This window comes from Heptranchias perlo, chromosome 27 (assembly GCF_035084215.1).
Source record: "Heptranchias perlo isolate sHepPer1 chromosome 27, sHepPer1.hap1, whole genome shotgun sequence".
Classification (NCBI taxonomy): Eukaryota; Metazoa; Chordata; class Chondrichthyes; order Hexanchiformes; family Hexanchidae; genus Heptranchias; species Heptranchias perlo.
Window position 1 is genome coordinate 28,500,641 of NC_090351.1, and position 17,539 is coordinate 28,518,179.

General features: G+C 39.7%; 1 protein-coding gene across 2 annotated transcripts in view; it reads left to right on the forward strand.

The window, feature by feature from the left end:
• Window positions 1-257: 257 nt before the first annotated feature.
• traf3ip3 (TRAF3 interacting protein 3) overlaps window positions 258-17,539 on the forward strand; it is a 38,623-nt gene continuing 21,341 nt past the window's right edge. For both annotated transcript variants that reach the window (XM_068007526.1, XM_068007527.1), the window contains exons 1-9: window positions 258-1,817; window positions 8,689-8,839; window positions 11,252-11,324; window positions 11,759-11,783; window positions 12,867-12,896; window positions 13,175-13,270; window positions 14,747-14,818; window positions 16,342-16,482; window positions 17,083-17,220. In XM_068007526.1, coding sequence (XP_067863627.1) covers window positions 1,410-1,817; window positions 8,689-8,839; window positions 11,252-11,324; window positions 11,759-11,783; window positions 12,867-12,896; window positions 13,175-13,270; window positions 14,747-14,818; window positions 16,342-16,482; window positions 17,083-17,220 — 1,134 coding nt within the window. In that variant the 5' untranslated portion in view covers window positions 258-1,409. The remainder of the gene's footprint in view (window positions 1,818-8,688; window positions 8,840-11,251; window positions 11,325-11,758; window positions 11,784-12,866; window positions 12,897-13,174; window positions 13,271-14,746; window positions 14,819-16,341; window positions 16,483-17,082; window positions 17,221-17,539) is intronic.

The following is a 17,539-nucleotide window of genomic DNA, read 5'->3' on the forward strand; positions in this document are numbered from 1 at the left end:
TCTAGCGCAGCAGGAACAATTTACACTTTGATGTATATATTCTATCAGTGGCATTGTAGGAAAAAAATGAACAGCAGTGTGTTTTTTTTCAATTGTGGGTATGTTTCAAATAATTTCTCTCCCACAAAACTCTTTTTCCCCCTCCCAAAAAAACTGATAAACATCTGTTAGAGCTCGGAGCCTAAAACACACCATATCCTGTGAGATTGGGTTATCTCAGTCAGTGTGCCGCTGAGATACAGTCAGTCAGCAGGCAGGCTGTCACAGAATTAGAGAGCAAGAAGGAAGAAGAAACTGAACACAGCACAGCACAGTACAAAGTTGGACCTTGCGTAGTGAACACAGGCAGACACAGCCTCTTATAATACAACAGGTACTTAGCATGGTGCAAAGTTGCTTCCCAGGTGTGCAGATAAACTAAGCAACCTTTTGTAAAACAGTTAACAGAGCAAGCTAAATGACATAACCGTGAAGAAACCACACATTCTGAGTTGAGTGTGAGAGGCAGGAAGAAGGTTAGAAGCGACGTGGGTTTATTTAAAAAAATTATTTCCTGTTTTAAATTTCAAAGAAGCGTGAGTACAGTGGAAGTAAATGACTGGCTCAAACTAGCCATAAATATCACTCTCAAGAGTAACTTTCCTGCCAGTATGAAGTGAAGATTGATAATGTGGACGAACTTTGCTGAAATTGGAGTTTATGGGAATCAAGAGGTGAAGCTGAAACACCTGCTGCCACCCAGGCTGTAAGCAGCACCCAAGGACTAACATTCTCTGTGACTGTTCACATTACCTATGTGTCTCTCTCAGTCTCTGGCTTATTACGTTCAGGATCTATTTTATATATGGATAACAAACAATGTTTAGAATGTGCATGGTGAGGCCTAGTTGACCTTTTACTTGCTGGGTGAACGCCTGCATCTCCTCTGGTTGTGGCAAGTGTGTCCAGAGAGTTAAACTCTGCGCCAGTCTGTTAGGAAATACAGAAAAAGTCTGGAATCAAACACAACAGAAAATTGAATGATGCTTTATTCATCAAGAACACCGTAAAATATGCAAGTGGAAAAAGAAACAGTTCCAAAGAGTAAGTGATCACATTGGCCTGATTGAACTCTTATTTTTTGCATATATTTATGTTATAAAACAGTTCTTAATCAGAATTTTTATTATTTTAGACATGAATACAGCTTGCTTATTGAGCTAACTTATGAGTCCAAGTAACCTGAAATATTCTTGGGGGATTTTACCATCTTTATTGTATTTTGCAACTATCAGGCCTAAATTAAACTGTAAGGACTTTAGAAGATCTTGTGAAAGCTGTGTTAGTGTTTCCGTCCCCACTATCAATCGCTGAGGTACAAGCAGGTCAAACTTTTTGTTCCTACAAGTGGTCTGCAAATAGCACAAAAAATGTCCAGTGGTACAACTTGCTTCAGAATGGTGGGGAGCAGTCCAAAGCGAGGTTCAAGCCCAGGGGGATCCGACTCATCCAAGAAAAGGAGACTCTTTGCTGAAAGCTATGATGAGAAACTCGAGCGGAGACATGAAAACCGTCTGAGTCTCATTGGCCGAAATAATATCACAACCTGCCGCAGTTCGCCAAGGGAGCGGAACGTGGAGCAGAGCTCAAGGCAAGAACAGTTTCTGAAACGAAGGAATTTAACAATAGATGAAGAAGAGATTACACCAAAGTCTTCCAACGTAACACGCCGCAGAGTGGAAAGGACAACAGCAGCAGCCACTACTGCAGCATCTGTTACTGCAGCCCCGGAAGTGGGTTTGAAACCATCACAACAGAATTTAACTGCATTCAGTCAGGTAAGACCATCTGCTTTAATAGATGTGAGAACACAGTAACTGCTGTCTGCTAAAAGTTAAAGATGTACAGTATTAAGCAAATTCAGTGCAGCTGTTCAAACAGCAATTGATTCCGAAAATAAAATTCTACTTTTCTGCATTATATAAAAAAAAGCACACTTGAAAATAATAGCTTGTCGGACCAAGCCAGACTGAATTATTTTCCTCAATGTCTCTTTGCTCTTCCAAACTAACCAATGGCTGATGCACTATCTGGTGCCGAGTGTTCTTGCTGTTTGCCTTTTGATTCATTTTCTTGCCTGTGCTACTGCTATCTAAAACTGGTGACCAATATATGTTCAAAATTATGATGATTTTTGATACATGAAACATTAATACATCACAGCATTTTGTTACTGAATCATGATTACAGCAATAATTATTGCATTTTTGCATTACGTTTATGCTCTTCAAGTTGAGATGTTAATATAGGGAAATTAAACACTTTTCAGCATCATATTTTTGCAACTATCAGCATGGTCCCTGGCATAGAGCCTTGGCTAGTGGTGAACAATACAGCAGAATGGGGGCTACAGGATGGTAATGCCAGTTTTCTGATCTATACTTACTGCTAACGAGGCTTCATGCTGAGAGCGAAGCCTTGCAAAATTACCCCAATAGTGTCTCTCAAAGATTAGAACTGTTCAAACAGTTATATCATACAAGTCTGAGTCAAGAAACAGCAATTATCAACGCAACTGAATCTTTTTCCAATCAAATTGTTTTCACATCATCCTCTAACTTCCCTCCCCCCTCACTGAAGGTGCTGCGATATGACTACTGGCCAGTCTACAGCACCTTCCCCAAGTAGCTAGTTTTCATGTGAGCCAAGAAGCTTTGACATCAATCTAGGATCACTGCTTTTTTGATAACTATTGATGACTTGGACTTGGGTGTACAGGGCACAACTTCAAAATTTGGAGATGACACAAAACTTGGAAGTGTAATAAACAGTGAGGAGGATAGTAATAGACTTCAAGAGGACATCGACAGGCTGGTGGAATGGGTGGACACATGGCAGATGAAATTTAATGCTGAAAATTCCGAAGTGATACATTTTGGCAGGAAGAATGAGGAGAGGCAATATAAACTAAATGGTACAATTCTAAAGGGGGTGCAGGAACAGAGAGACCTGTGGGTATATGTGTATAAATCTTTGAAAGTGGCAGGACAGGTTGAGAAAGTGGTTAAAAAAGCATATGGGATCCTGGGCTTTATAAATAGAGGCATAGAGTCCAAAATCAAGGAAGTTATGTTGAACCTTTATAAAACATTGGTTTGGCCACAACTGGAGTATTGTGTCCAATTCTGGGCACTGCACTTCAGGAAGGATGTGAAGGCCTTAGAGAGGGTACAGAAAAGATTTACTAGAATGGCTCCAAGGATGAGGGACTTCAGTTATGTAAATAGACTGGAGAAGCTGGGGTTGTTCTTCTTAGAGCAGAGAAGGTTGATAGGAGATTTGATAGAAGTGTTCAAAATCATGACGGGTTTAGATAAAGTAAATAAAGAGAAACTGTTCCCATTGGCAGAAGGGTCGAGAATCAGAGGATACAGATTTAAGGTGATTGGCAAAAGAACCAAAGGCAACATGAGGAAAAACTTTTTTATGCAGCGAGTAGTTATGATCTGGAATGCGTTGCCTGAAAGGGTGGTGGAAGCAGATTCAATCGTGGCTTTCAAAAAGGAATTGGATAAATATTTGAAGGAAAATAATTTGCAGGGCTACGGGGAAAGAGCGGGAGCATGGGACTAACTGGATTGCCCTTAAAAGAGCTGGCACAGGCTCGATGGGCCAAATGGTTTCCTTCTGTGCTGTCACAATTCTATGATTCTATCTCACATCATTTGCATCATTTTTAAATGTTCCAACTGTTTCAGGCAGGGATTCTCCACCCACACTTGGGGATAGCCCCCGAAATGAACATGAAGTGCAAGGGAGCAGAGACCTAGCATATCAGATCTGTTGACGACATTTTCTTACCCTCTGCTTCGTGCACCAGAAAATTAATGCATGTGGGGCACAAAACAAGTGAATGCTGTCCCAGAAAAGGGGACATACTTGATCTAACACTCAGTGATTAATCTGAGGTGGTGGAACATTTAGAGGTTGAGGAGCAATTGAGTGGCAATGATTGTAATAATGTCATTAAATTTGACCCAGCAGCATCAGCTGGAACAAAATCGAATAAAATGTGGGGCAATATTTCAAAAGGGTGATTTTTAGCCAATAAACTGGGAAATAAAACTGGGAGGTGAAAATAATAAACAAAAATTGAATATTTTTTTAATGAAAAATTGGAAAGACTACATAGAACTAGGAAGACACCAAAACCTAGACCAAAATGGTTAATTTTAGAGATGGAGGAAGTATTATCTCTGGCATTCTAACACACAACTTCACCTGAAGACTGCACTTTGTCTTGAAGTCCCATGTACAATGCCATGGGAGATCAATTAGTACTTTGAATAATTTAAGGAGAAATATTGGAAAATATATAAAAGCAAAGTAAGAAATATTCATGATAATTAGGAGCAAAAGGAAATAAAATGGACAAAATAAGCAAACATAGTAAGAAATTAAAACAGATTTTTAGGGTATATTTGTAATAAGCAAAGTGTATAAAAATAAATGGTAACTCTCAAGGACAAACATAGGAACATAGGAACAGGAGTAGGCCATTTAGCCCCTCGAGCCTGTTCCGCCATTCAGTGAGATGATGGCTGATCTGTGACCTAACCCCATATACCCATTAGCCCCATACCCCGTAATACCTTTGGTTAACAAAAATCTATCAATCTCAGATTTAAAATTAACAATTGAGCTAGCATCAATTGCCGTTTGCGGAAGAGAGTTCCAAACTTCTACCACCCTTTGCGTGTAGAAGTGTTTCCTAACTTCACTCCTGAAAGTCCTGGCTCTAATTTTTAGGCTATGTCCCCTACTCCTAGACTCCCCAACCAGTGGAAATAGTTTCTCTCTATCAGTTCTCCTTAATATCTTGAAAACTTTGTGAGATATTTGTTAGACTAAAAATATTGCTGAAATTCTGAATACATCGGAATACATTTTCATGCTAACATTCATCACAGAAGATTTGTATTCCAATGGAGGCAACTAAATTAATGGGGGTGCATCCACATTTATACAGAAATGAATGGTCAACAGTGGAATAATCATGAAAGAACTTGAGTAGCTGAACATTCATCTAGCATGATACAGAATTGCAATGCATCTTAAAGTACAGAGGGAAACGAATCGCAATACAAATTGTGGGGCAATGATTCTGTGAAACTCATTGGACACAAGTGTGGAATTAGAGGATTCAAAAGTTAATTTAATCACTGTCTTTAAAATAGACCTAAAGCATGATCCTCGGACAAAGCAATCATTGCTGCAAAACACAGCAGGTCCAACAGCATTTGTAAAGGGAAAAATACAGTTTAATGATTTGTTCTGACAAAAGTCTACATTTTGAATTGTTAACATGTCTTTTCTCTTTACATATACTCCCTCTATTTTCCCCCCACAATGTGCCTTAATGTCATCCTCAAAGAGCAGCTTCTTCACAGCACTGTGAGGCTTTTCATTTACCACATCCTATGACCCCTCTAAGTTTATGAACTTGTGTAAGATTATAAGTAGTTTTGTACCATCAGCCCACAGCTAGTAAAACTAAAAGGTCAGATTGCCCAAATGTATTTCATATAGATGCCTAAAAGTGCTAGCAAAGAAAACTAATAGGGTTTCATTCTATTAGTTTGTACTCCATTTGAACTGAGGTCCCAGAGGTGAAAGGACCATATTCTAAACTCCATCCTCAGTCCCTAATCTGTACTTACAAATTACAGATCTGCTGTGATCTTTGATATTTATGAGCTGCTATGATGTTATAAACCTTACTGGTGTTGCAGTGCCCCGAATTCATGCTGACAGTTTTCTGAAGATGTTTGTTATATCATGTGACAGAGTGGGGGGAGTGGTACAATAGTTTTTTGAACAAAAAATATCATGCTGCATGTCAGGAAATGCCAATAGTACAGGGAAATGGTTGTTTCTGTGATATGGGAAGTTTACACAGCCATTATATATTGGCCCAGAATTTCCTGGAACTTTTCGCTGTAACTATGGCGTAAGTACCACCATTTTTTTTGTGAGCACATTTGCACTTAACTGATTTCCGCCAATTTTACGTTGAAACATCGGTTTGCATGAATTTACTCAATGGTTTGTGCCGCTTCTGAGATATGTCTGCAGAAACCCTCTGCCGCTCATTTACATAGCTCCGCCCCCACGCAAAAGACCAGTTCGCACGAGTTTTCTGCATTTATGCCAGTATTGCACTGGTATGGATTTATGACCAAAAATGTAGGCGCACCATGGTTCAAAGTCACCTGATGTTAGCGTAACTGAGATTTCTGGAGTTTGATAGCAATATTCTTAGAAATTTTTTTAAAAAATTCTTAATGAGACCTGCACTATACTTAACCAAAAGTGCTATCAGACTCAGTGCTCATGAAACTTTTCTGATCCCGCCCCCCCCCTCAACACACCCACGTTCAGAAGGACCAAACAGCTGGAATGGCCTTCCCAATGGGCATCCCCCTGTTCTGCATAATAATGGAAGAGGAAGAGGGGCAGCTGAGGCAAGAGATTCTGAGAGTGAGGCACCATGGCAGAAAACAGCAGCCCACTCGTTATTACTTCTCGTGGCACTCCACTTGCACTTGTTTTATGCTGGTTTTTAAGTGCCGGCATAGGTAAAGGAGCTCCGCTGGAAATTTGGGCGTAAGTTCCCATCAGCAAGATCGGCGCAGAAACCAGTGTAAATGGGTTTGAGGAAATTCTGGGCCATCATCGCAAAAATATTGACAGCAATGTTCAGGCTATAGTTAGTAAAGTGGAAGTGAGTCTCAGTGTTTTATCACACCACACATCTTCAATCTATGAATTACAAAACACACTATTATAAACTTTTTAATCTTTGGAACAATAGTTTATCACTAAAGACCTCCACTGCAGCCAGCATTTGTAAATGATTGTACTCACTCATCTCTCAATGCAGTGGAGGTAGGAGCTGGGCTGTAAATTAGTCTAGAATTGTCCATTAGAATGAACAGACTATTTCAGTTTGATTCACCAGACCTTTGATGTGGTGATTTTTATCTGTAGAGTTGTTTTTACAAAGCAAGAAATGGAGGCATTTCACAAAAATTCCACTGCTCTGCAGGATTTGTGATGTTTTTGTTTCTTAATCTGAAGATGAATCATCTTTTAATAAAGATACGCCATTTTACTGAAAATGGCACAAAGTGATAATGCTTTTTTTCTGAAGCAGCACTAGTTTCCAGATTTGCAAAAAAAAAGTTTTTTTTAAATCTTAAGTTAAAATTTTGAACAATATGTTCATTCAAATAGTGCAGCTAATAAAGCAGGTGAAAGGCATTTACTAATAAAATTAAGATTAAGAGTACCTCATAACTTTCAACATCAGTGATATTTACCATTGCTTAATAACTGACAAAAACAAGTTAAACTGGAATTTTTTACCAATTGGAAGATTCATTAGATTGTCCATGGTTCACTTATTATCTGTATACAGATTCTTATCAAGAGATATTAAAAACCAGAAAGTCACTTCCTCAAACCAAAAACAAGACTAATTTACTACTGAGTTGCATTTAAAAATCCTTTCAATCTGTAGCATTGGTATGTATCCAACAAAGCCGGGTCCTCCAGAGAATGTGCCCTGTTAATATAAATATTGTGCCAACTCTAACTGCTTACAGTTGCAGAGAAGAAAGATTTCTATTTTTGGTGTACAAGAATCATAGAATCATAGAAAGGTTACAGCACGGAAGGAGGCCATTCGGCCCATCGAGTCCGTGCCAGCTCTGTGCAAGAGCAATCCAGCTAGTCCGACTCCCTCGCTCTATCCCAGTAGCCCAGCAAATTTTTTCCTTTCAAGCACTTATCCAGTTCCCTTTTGAAGGCCATGGTTGAATCTGCCTCCACCACCCCCTTGGGCAGTGCATTCCGGATCCTAACCACTCGCTGTGTAAAAAAGTTTTTCCTCGTGTCACCTTTGGTTCTTTTGCCAATCACCTTAAATTTATGTCCTCTGGTCCTTGACCCTTCCGCCAATGGGAACAGTTTCTCTCTACCTACTCTGTCTAGACCCTTCATGATTTTGAATACCTCTATCAAATCGCAACCTTTTCTGTTCCATGGAGATCAACCCCAGCTTCTCCAGTCTATGCACGTAGCTAAAGTCCCTCATCCCTGGAATAATTTCTAGTAAATCTCTTCTCCACCCTCTCTAAGGCCTTCACATCTTTCCTAAAGTGTGGTGCCCAGAACTGGACACAATACTCCAGTTGTGGCTGAACCAATGTTTTATAAAGGTTCATCATGACTTCCATACTTTTGTACTCCATGCCTCTATTTATAAAGCCCAGGATCCTGTGTGCTTTATTAACCACTTTCTCAACCTGCCTTGCCACCTTCAATGACTTGTGCACATATACCCCAGATCTCTCTGTTCCTGTACCCCTTTTGGAGTTGTGCCCTCTAGTTTATATTGCCCCTCCTCATACTTCCTACCGAAATGATCACTTCGCATTTTTCTGAATTAAATTTCATCTGCCATGTGTCTGCCTATTCCACCAGCCTGTCTATATCCTCTTGAAGTCCATCATTATCCTCCTCATTGTTTACTACCCTTCCAAGTTTTGTGTCTTCATTGTTCAAGCCCTGTGTAGGTCAGACCCTTAGAAGAGTGCTTTGTTGTTAATTGATATTCTTCAATGAGCTCTCTTTTCCCGTTTACAGATGTCCCCACAGTTCATATTGTACAGCAATGGCACCCCATTAACTAACAAGCCCTCTCACTGGGGAGCGAAGGATTCAAATTTCAGTTTCTGCACCAATGCACCACTCCAATATGACACAGCCATCAAGAAGATTTCTAAAAGGGATAAAGGTGAGAGTTTACACTCGAGTAGAATAATAGTCTAAAGCTCTGGTTATAATATAGTTGCAGTTTAATCATGGTAAATTGGATTGTTTACATTGGTAGGGTGTATTTAGGCCCTTACATTAGATTTATTAAGAATGATTCAGGATTCCCTGGAGCTGAAACTAGATTGCATGAAATGCGTGTCCTTACTGACTGCCACGCTCTGAGGGTTACATCATGCCATATGAGCCTTTGACAGAGGTTACAAACAAGCTGGAGATTAAACTTTTAAATTAATTTGGCATCATATGTCGATTTTGGGTTATTATGGTATCCTGTGATTCATTTTTCTTATGGTTTGGAACAATTACATTTTCTAAATATTCATATTTGTGTTTGATGGTTTCTGTTGTCCTGTAACATACCACATGGCTCTGCTAATATAGAGAGATAAATTTAAATAAAATTATCTAATTTCTGGGTCTGGGATAAGTATATAATTTTTAATGTATAATATATATTCTGTTACTTACATATGTATAATATCTATCTAAATGATAGAGGCAGATGTTGCAATCCAGATGTCACGCTTTGTTACAGACACAAGACAATTTTAAGATACTAGTTGCTTCTGAGCTGCAGCCTGAAACAGATGAGAACACCCCAATCTGCAAAGTTCCCTGACCAAACAACAGTTAAACTCTGATTGTCCTGAGGCTATGGGGTAATTTTAGCCCACCAGCCCTGACTGTACATATCGGATAGTTGCTCTTTGAATTATATTTAGCTCCTGATCTCAGGCATTCTGTCAGAGATAGAAATGGAATGGAGGTCAAGGACTTCCCTCGGGTTGGGAAGGGTGAACAGAGGGAAAACTGAGGGTGAGTCATAAAGGACAAATGTCATGCAGCTCCTGGCAGCCAATTACAGAAGAATATTAGCTGAGACCTCAGCAGAGGCTGCCTGGCTATTTATTTGGTTGTTCTCAAGCTAGGAATGCTTGATGTTGATACTTTGTGCCCATAATGGAAAAAGGTGTTCTATATCTCACCTCTGGGGGGCAAAAAAATTGCCCCGTAAGTTATATTGTTTCCACTTAAACCAACCTAAAAAATTAAGCGATGGTGAGCTTAGTTAGAATTTACCATGCTGGCATTCGTTAATCGGCTCACAATTGGATAAGTGTGAATATGTGGGCATGAGGGTAGGCGTTTGCTGTACCTGCATTGAGGTTGTACAAATAGTGTGTGACATGGCCAGACTTGAAAGAAGGGGAGGAAATACAAAATAACAAAACAAACAAGAATGTCAGACATGGTTAACACTCAGGCTAAGTTGGAGACAAAAGAACTGATATCCTTAAAAGCACATTAATGTAAAATGGGGATGATGGGTTGGGTGATTCATAAATGAAAAATGACAATATTTGGGCAATGAACAAACCCCACCAAAGTTGGGAATTTAGCTTCTTCATTTGTTGTCCTCCTTATAACAAAGAATTCCAACCCAATTATTCTCTGGAGCCTTGGAACTCTAAATCTGCTACCTAGAGCTGTACAAAATACTGAACTGCAAAATTCTTCCCAAAGAGTAATATGAAATGTGTAGGGAAAGGGGGATCCTTGCTGATGCAGTGAGTTAGCACGCAGTCTTTTCAACTCTTGGAGCCTGGGTTTGAATGCTGTCCAGACAAGTCTCCTCTCTCTGCTGCCTGTAAGGGGCTACGTGAATTGAGTTTGAGTAGTCTCTGTAGAGATACTGGTGGGAATGGGCCCACACCACAACATTGCCCTTAATTTGGTACAGTTCGGTACTAAATTAGCAGCATTGCTCATTGACAACATTGGAATGGTTGGTGTTTAAAGTAAGAAAACGTCATACTGGTGCAAGTAGCGGTGGCTGTTCTGAGGTTAGGGTAAGGTACATTATTGAAGCAGAGTGGAAGAACAAGACAGAGTAAAATTTTCTATTACACACTAATTCATTAGAGCCTTGCCCACTGGGAGGGTAATATTGAGGAATTTTACCTGCGCAGTCAATGATTTTCTATCCATGGCAATGAATGTACAGAAAATTGTGGGCTGCATATGCATGATTTCTCGATTTGCTTCTAGACGGGAGTCTCTACACCAGGAATGTGCAATCAGAAGATTTGCCCTTATCTCTGGCTATGCTGTGCATGACCTGGGAATATCTGATGCTGACACTTTGTGCCCGAAATGGAAAAATAGTGGTTCATGCTCCAACATTGAGTTATTTCACCTTGGGAGAATAAAATAACACCAGAAAAAATCAACAGATTTAGAATTCAATATTTGGATATTGATTAAGCTGTTCACTATTGTATTGGTGCATGTGGGAGAGGTTTTCTTTGTCATCACTGAGGTCAGAGGTCACTGTATTCATGCAACTAAAGTTTCTCATTTTTTTGAACAGCCACACAGATGCCTTCAGGCGCTAAGGGTGAAATCGATCAATTGATCAGGAAAGAAGCAAGTCAGCAAACAGAGTATGTACAGACCTACCATCACTTGAGCTTTTATACTGAGACTTGATTCCTATCAGTACTCAACTGTCTAATTCCTTGCCTAGTGCTTATTATTTTGTTTAATTTTTTTTTTAAAACCATTATTCTTTATCTAGTTCCTGCCCGGTGATCAAGACAGGTGAAAAAAAAACTACTGTATGGGAGGGAGAGGGTGATCTGGGCAATTGTACCTACTTTTGCCCAGCCTGCTGCCTCGTGAAACTGTCCCAATATAAAGCACTACATGCAATTCATGCCGAATGATAATGGACATTGGTAGATGGATCACATGTCTTTGATATACATGTCCTATAGGAGCAGTATAGCACTTACATGGAAGAAACACATCATTTTAGCTGGAGCCCGTTGCTCAATGAATGTTTCTAATGAATTTATTTTCATATTTTTCTTTACAGATGCGGTGTAGCTGTTCTAGATAAGGTAAAATAATAATATATTGAAGGTCTACTTTTCATGCTCTGTCTTTCAGTCTTTTCACAATGCAGTCATTCTTACTCGGGTGTCACTGATGACAAACAATTAGCAGCGTTAGAACAATAATCACAAAGTCTGACATTAAGAACATTTCAATCACCTAAGAAACCGAATGATAACTTGTGTAGCAACAATTATCTGACATCAGTATTTGCAACCTTGACCTCTTTTACACATTAGGGAAAAAAATGGGGAGCATACCTAATGAATAAATAAAAAGAGAAAATGCTGGAAATACTCAGCAAGTCAGGCAGCATCTGTGGAGAAAGAAACAGAGTTAACGTTGCAGGACAAAGACCTTTCGTCAGAACATTCATACCTAATGAATGGTGTTGAACTAGCTAGAGGAGAGGCTGAAAGAGATCTGAAATGATAGCAAACTCTACACTGACTATGTTCAGTCATTATAGAGCAACAATTAACAAAGCCAACAGAGTTCTCAGTTATCAGTAGCATTTAAGTATGAAGGAGTTGTGCTGATGCTGAATGGTGCTCTGGTCAAGCCACATCTTGAATGCCTCATTTAGTTCTGGTCATCAAAGTACAATAGAAATATCCAAGCCCTAAAAGTGGAACAAATAAGAGCAACGAGGTTAATCCCTTGTTTCCGAAGACTGAGTAATGAGGAAAGGCTAGAAACGCTTCGACTCCTCAGCGTTGAAAGGAGATGAATGAGAGGGAACGTGCTAGAGGTATTTAAAATACTCAGTAGAATAGAAAAAGTTGATCTTGGACACTATTTCATGATTGCAGCTCAAGGTGACATAAAATATAACTGGTAAAAGGCAAGCTCAGAACTGATATCAGGAAACACCACACAAAAGATGATTAATATCTGGAATGATCTTCTGGGTAGGGTAGTATAGAATATTGGAAGCAAAATCTGTGGAGTCATTCAAGAGGCATTTGGACACAATGGTGGAGGGGTTGAGATTTTTATGGAAGGATGAGCTTGATGAAGTGAATAGCCTTCACCTATACTTAATTTTGTCGCATTAAAAAAAATGACTTGTAATTCCTGTTTTGCAGGAGATCCAGCAGCTCTCTGAATATCTAAAGGTAATACCCCACTATTCCTTATTTGTAGACAGCAAAGAAAATTTAGATGCAGAGTCACATAAAAAATACAATTCAAACTCACCAAAGGAGATGGGTTCTAGCATTTTATATATGTCTACTTTAAGATTTGCACCTTTAAAACGTAGATAAATATAATCAAATATGTGTAGTTTTATTGCTGATTTAATGTCATTTTAATAACCAAGCAAAAATGTGACTTTATCAGATTGTGTAGAATTTTGATTGACACTGACACTGAAAGCATATTTCTCTTGTAGGAAGCACTGCATCGCGAGCTGATGCTGAAGCAGAAGCTTGCAATTCTCCAGCAGCTTCTTGCAACAGTCCTGCAGGCAGCAGAGAAATCATGGAAGGTACGAAGGGAGTGGGCAATCTGCTACCAATTACTACTGGTTATTGAATCCTAAATCTTTTCCTTTTTTGTATGTTGGCAATGCTGGCAAGGCAGGTATTCATTGTCCATCCCTAGTTGCCCTGAGAAGGTAGTGGCCTTCTTGAACTACTGCAATCCTTTTTGTCATGGTGCTCCCACGTTGGTAGGGAATTTCAGAATTTCGACAATGAAGGAACGGTGGAATCTGTCCAAATCAGGGTGGTGTGTGCTGATGTTCACTTTTTGATGAGCAGAATGTCATTGTTCCATTGTCCTGAAGAGACAATGGTATGCAAGTTATATCCATATTTATTTGCGGGTTTTATTTAGTTAGCGGGGACTATACTCTACGATCAAATACATCCAGCTGAGCAAATTTCCTAGAATGGAAGTGAAAAGAATCCAGGGCTGGATTTAATCTTATAGAACATCAGTGTGTTGACTTTAACCCAGGTCCTAGCACGAAGTAGTACTTTCTTTAATCATACGTGTTCAAGAAAATTCAATATTTTCAATTTGCGTCAGTACTTATTTTAAGGTACAATATGTTCTATTTTTATGATTAGTGTTAATCTTATTTATACCAATTACACTAAAAGAAGAATTTGCTGTACAATTATACCACAAAGCTTCATTTGTGTTGTTTTTGGTTACGGTAAATAGCTATTGATAACATTTTAATAGCGAGATAGGTGCAGTAGGATGGTGACTCTTTAACTAATAAGGTCCAGAGGTCACCCCAGGCATTCCTCCCTGTGTTAATTAGAAAAGGTACAATTTATATTAATAGCCTCAAAATCTTATTTCCTGCGGCAGTTTTGTTATAGAAGCATTAAATACTCTTTCCATGCTCCAATTCAATCTAAGGATAGCCTATGCTGACGTGACACTAACACAGGGAGATATGATAAAACTGGCTAGTCCTTGGAGTTGTCTTATTTAGGTTCCATTCCCCCTGCCCTCCCATTTTTTTAAAACATTTTTTCACACAACGCAGCTCCCTAACCGAGAAGGCAGATACATGGTAACCTAGAAAACTAGCAAAAGATGACCCATTAGCTTCAAAAAAGGCTGGTAACACAAAATGGCCCAAGGTATCCTTGTGAGTCCAGGAGGCGCATACCTGCTTCTCCTGGCCCACAAGGATTCGACATAAAAGTTATTTATTCAAACTTACCGTGGCCTCTTCTGGCCACTCCCCGGACTCCTACCACGGTTGAGGTGTCGGGGTTGGACCGGTGCGGGTCCCTCGAATGCGGAAGTTAAAATACCGCCAGGGCACCAATGATGTCATTGGACCACAACGTTAAAATTTAAATGAGGCCCTCACCTGCCTACAGTTAAAGTTAGTTTCGTAAGGTTGAACACATTGTAGCCCGATGTTGCACACTGCATCATATGGACTATCCTTATCTGCTGTTGACTATGAGTTGAATCTTTATTTCTGATATTTTAGGTGCAATTGGATGATGACTCACTACGTAGTAAACTGCAGTCACTTGAGATTCAGTTACACACCTGGGCACAGGTAACAGAAAAAAAGACATATTTGGAGAAATAAATTCTTAACTGAGCTAATTCCTACAAATTATTGAGTTAAAAATGTCTTTAGTGTATGTTTAAAAGTAAAAGTACCATTAAGATTAAGGCTTTGAAGTTGCACAGTGTGACATTATTAATGAATGCAATTTAACGCCGAAAATGTGAAGTACTACTTATTCAGAAAGCTGAGTGAAGGGTGGAGATGCGGATGGGGGTCATGTTGTGCAGAAGTTATCCCACAAAAGCATGAAACCGGCTGGATAGATCAGATTGTATTTTCCTTTCTTTTGTTTTTGTATGTTTGTACATTTGTTAGTAAACCTCAGCAAAACGAAGGTCAAAAATTGCAGAACTGGAAAGTGCTCAGAGATCCACTCAAATTGTTTTGATCCGAATACAATGGAGAGAGTTTTAACTCTCCCCATTCAGAGGGAACGGAGCTGGTGAGCAGTTAAATGGAGTGGCTCCATTTTCCGCTCCATTCCCTCTGATCTCCGATTTTACCGCTGCTAGTTTTGGCGGCAGATGAGGCGCCCACTGGACTCGGGCTATTCAGGGTCCTATGATGTTAACAGGACCCCAATGCTATTTTAACTGGGGCCTGAGCGGAGAAACCAACATGGCTTCCCCGCCAGATTGAAGCAGGTCGGCGTCTGGTGGGAAGGAAGAGGAGGCCCTCTAGGTAAGTGAAAAATATCCTTTGTGTGGCCAAGAGGAGCAGGAGTGCTCCTTCGGGCCCCATAAGGAACGTCGTAGCCACTTCTGCTCCAGACTTCGCGCCCCCCTTCCCTCCCGCAAGACCCTCCCAAAACTCCCTTCCCACCACTTGTTGGCAGGTGGTCAAGGGCCGTCCAATCTTCCCCAGCTGCTGCCGCTCTTGCACCCTTTTCCCATCCGTTTTGAGCAGAAAGTGGACTCGTGGCATATATGTGCAGTTTGGGAGTTAAAGTTAGGCCTGAAAGTTAGGCCTTTGAGTGCATTTTGCACTTGTCCCATCCCCTGCCCACATGAAATCCTCCCCCAATGATTTGTTAATCATTACTCATTTACTCATTCTTATAATCTATCATTTAACGTAGGACCTCTTAATGATATTTCATTCTAGAACAGTGTATTCCAATGCAATTTGTAACAGATTAATTATTTAAATCAGCCATTTAACAATTGTCCACAAAACAACAAATATTCTTAAGTATTCTTAAACAATTATATTCCAAAGTTGCAGCAGAAAGGAGAAAAAAAAACTCTTGCGAAGGTTTGAAAAGGCAGGCTCCCCGGTCCGTACAGTTATCTCTCCTTTCTTTATGATCAAAGGTAAATTAATATACTGATCCAGAGAACAAAAAATTAATGAATAGATTTGAATTTTTAATAGTAAGCAAATGAAGTTGCCAATAATTCTGCACAGCTGTCAGATTATTGATAGATGTACCCTCTCTGGTCATTAATACTGACATTCAGACTGTTGCGTGAAACAGGAAACACCAGTCCATGTTATTTGTTCCATAGAATCACTCGCGAGACAGTGTGAAGGATAGCATGATTGAAATGCAGGAGCAGAAACTCAAGTATGAGCTTGTTGCTAAGGAGTCACTCCAGAGAGCAATCAAGGAGAAAACTGCAGCTGAACAAATTTTGGCCAGTGTCCAGGTAAGAGATGAATAAGCAAAGTTCGGAGCAACTGAGTGTTCAGCCACAACTGTCAATGATAGGGAAACGCCAGGAGTGAGAGTTATGATGAAAAAGGGTGAGGCAGTACACAAGGTAATAATACATGGAGCTGTGTTCATTTGTGTAAAGTATCAAAATAGCTTACATTTCTAAACCAAAATGAATGAGTTCTCCTCCAAATCTCGAACAGGTCTGAGTACAGTGTAAGATTGGATTTGCCACAGTTGTGATCGGAAATGGTTTTCTTTTTGAAAGATATCCTGCTACTATATGTTAGGTTAGTTAACGTCGTGCATAGTTCAATGATTCTCCTGCCTTTAATTTTCAGATCATTTTAATTAAAATAAAAATTATTATTAAGGCCAAAGATTTATAGGCAGCTTATTAGTACAGGATAATATGTTCGCTTGGTTCTTGTACAACTTCAAATCAGCAAGGTGCAAGAGGAGAGAGTAACAAGGTCGACCTGTAGGGGAGAGAGACAGAATCTATCAGTACTTAGCAAATCATCCCCCGTAATGTCTCTACAAAACGGCCGATTTGTGAAGATGCATAAATCCTAAATGTTTGTGTTTGCAGAGATCACTGAGTGTAGCACAGCAGGAGTGTGCTCACTGGAGAGAATCATATAACGGAGCGCAGGCAGATTGTGCTGAACTGACAACCAGACACTTGGAGACCACAGATCAACTACACATAGCCCAGAGCAAACTGCAGGTAACTTAGTGTCATAAGGTCAATGCACATTGACTTATTTATTTTAAAAGTGTAAGTATGTTTAAAGCATTGGCTTAATTTTAAAAAGCAACACAAATTATAATTGATAAAATTGCACTGCGTGATGAAGTGCAGATGTTCTATGCCACGGAGTAATATGCTGTTGCTGCACATCCGTGGCTGCCCAACTGGTGAGCTTCCGGCCTCAGCTGTAACAACGAGGAGAAGTCCTGAGTGGAAGTCAAGACCACAGAGAGGGAAGGAAGTCAGAGGTTAAGTCACTCCAGTCACTCCTATACACCTCTTAACAGCTGGTTAC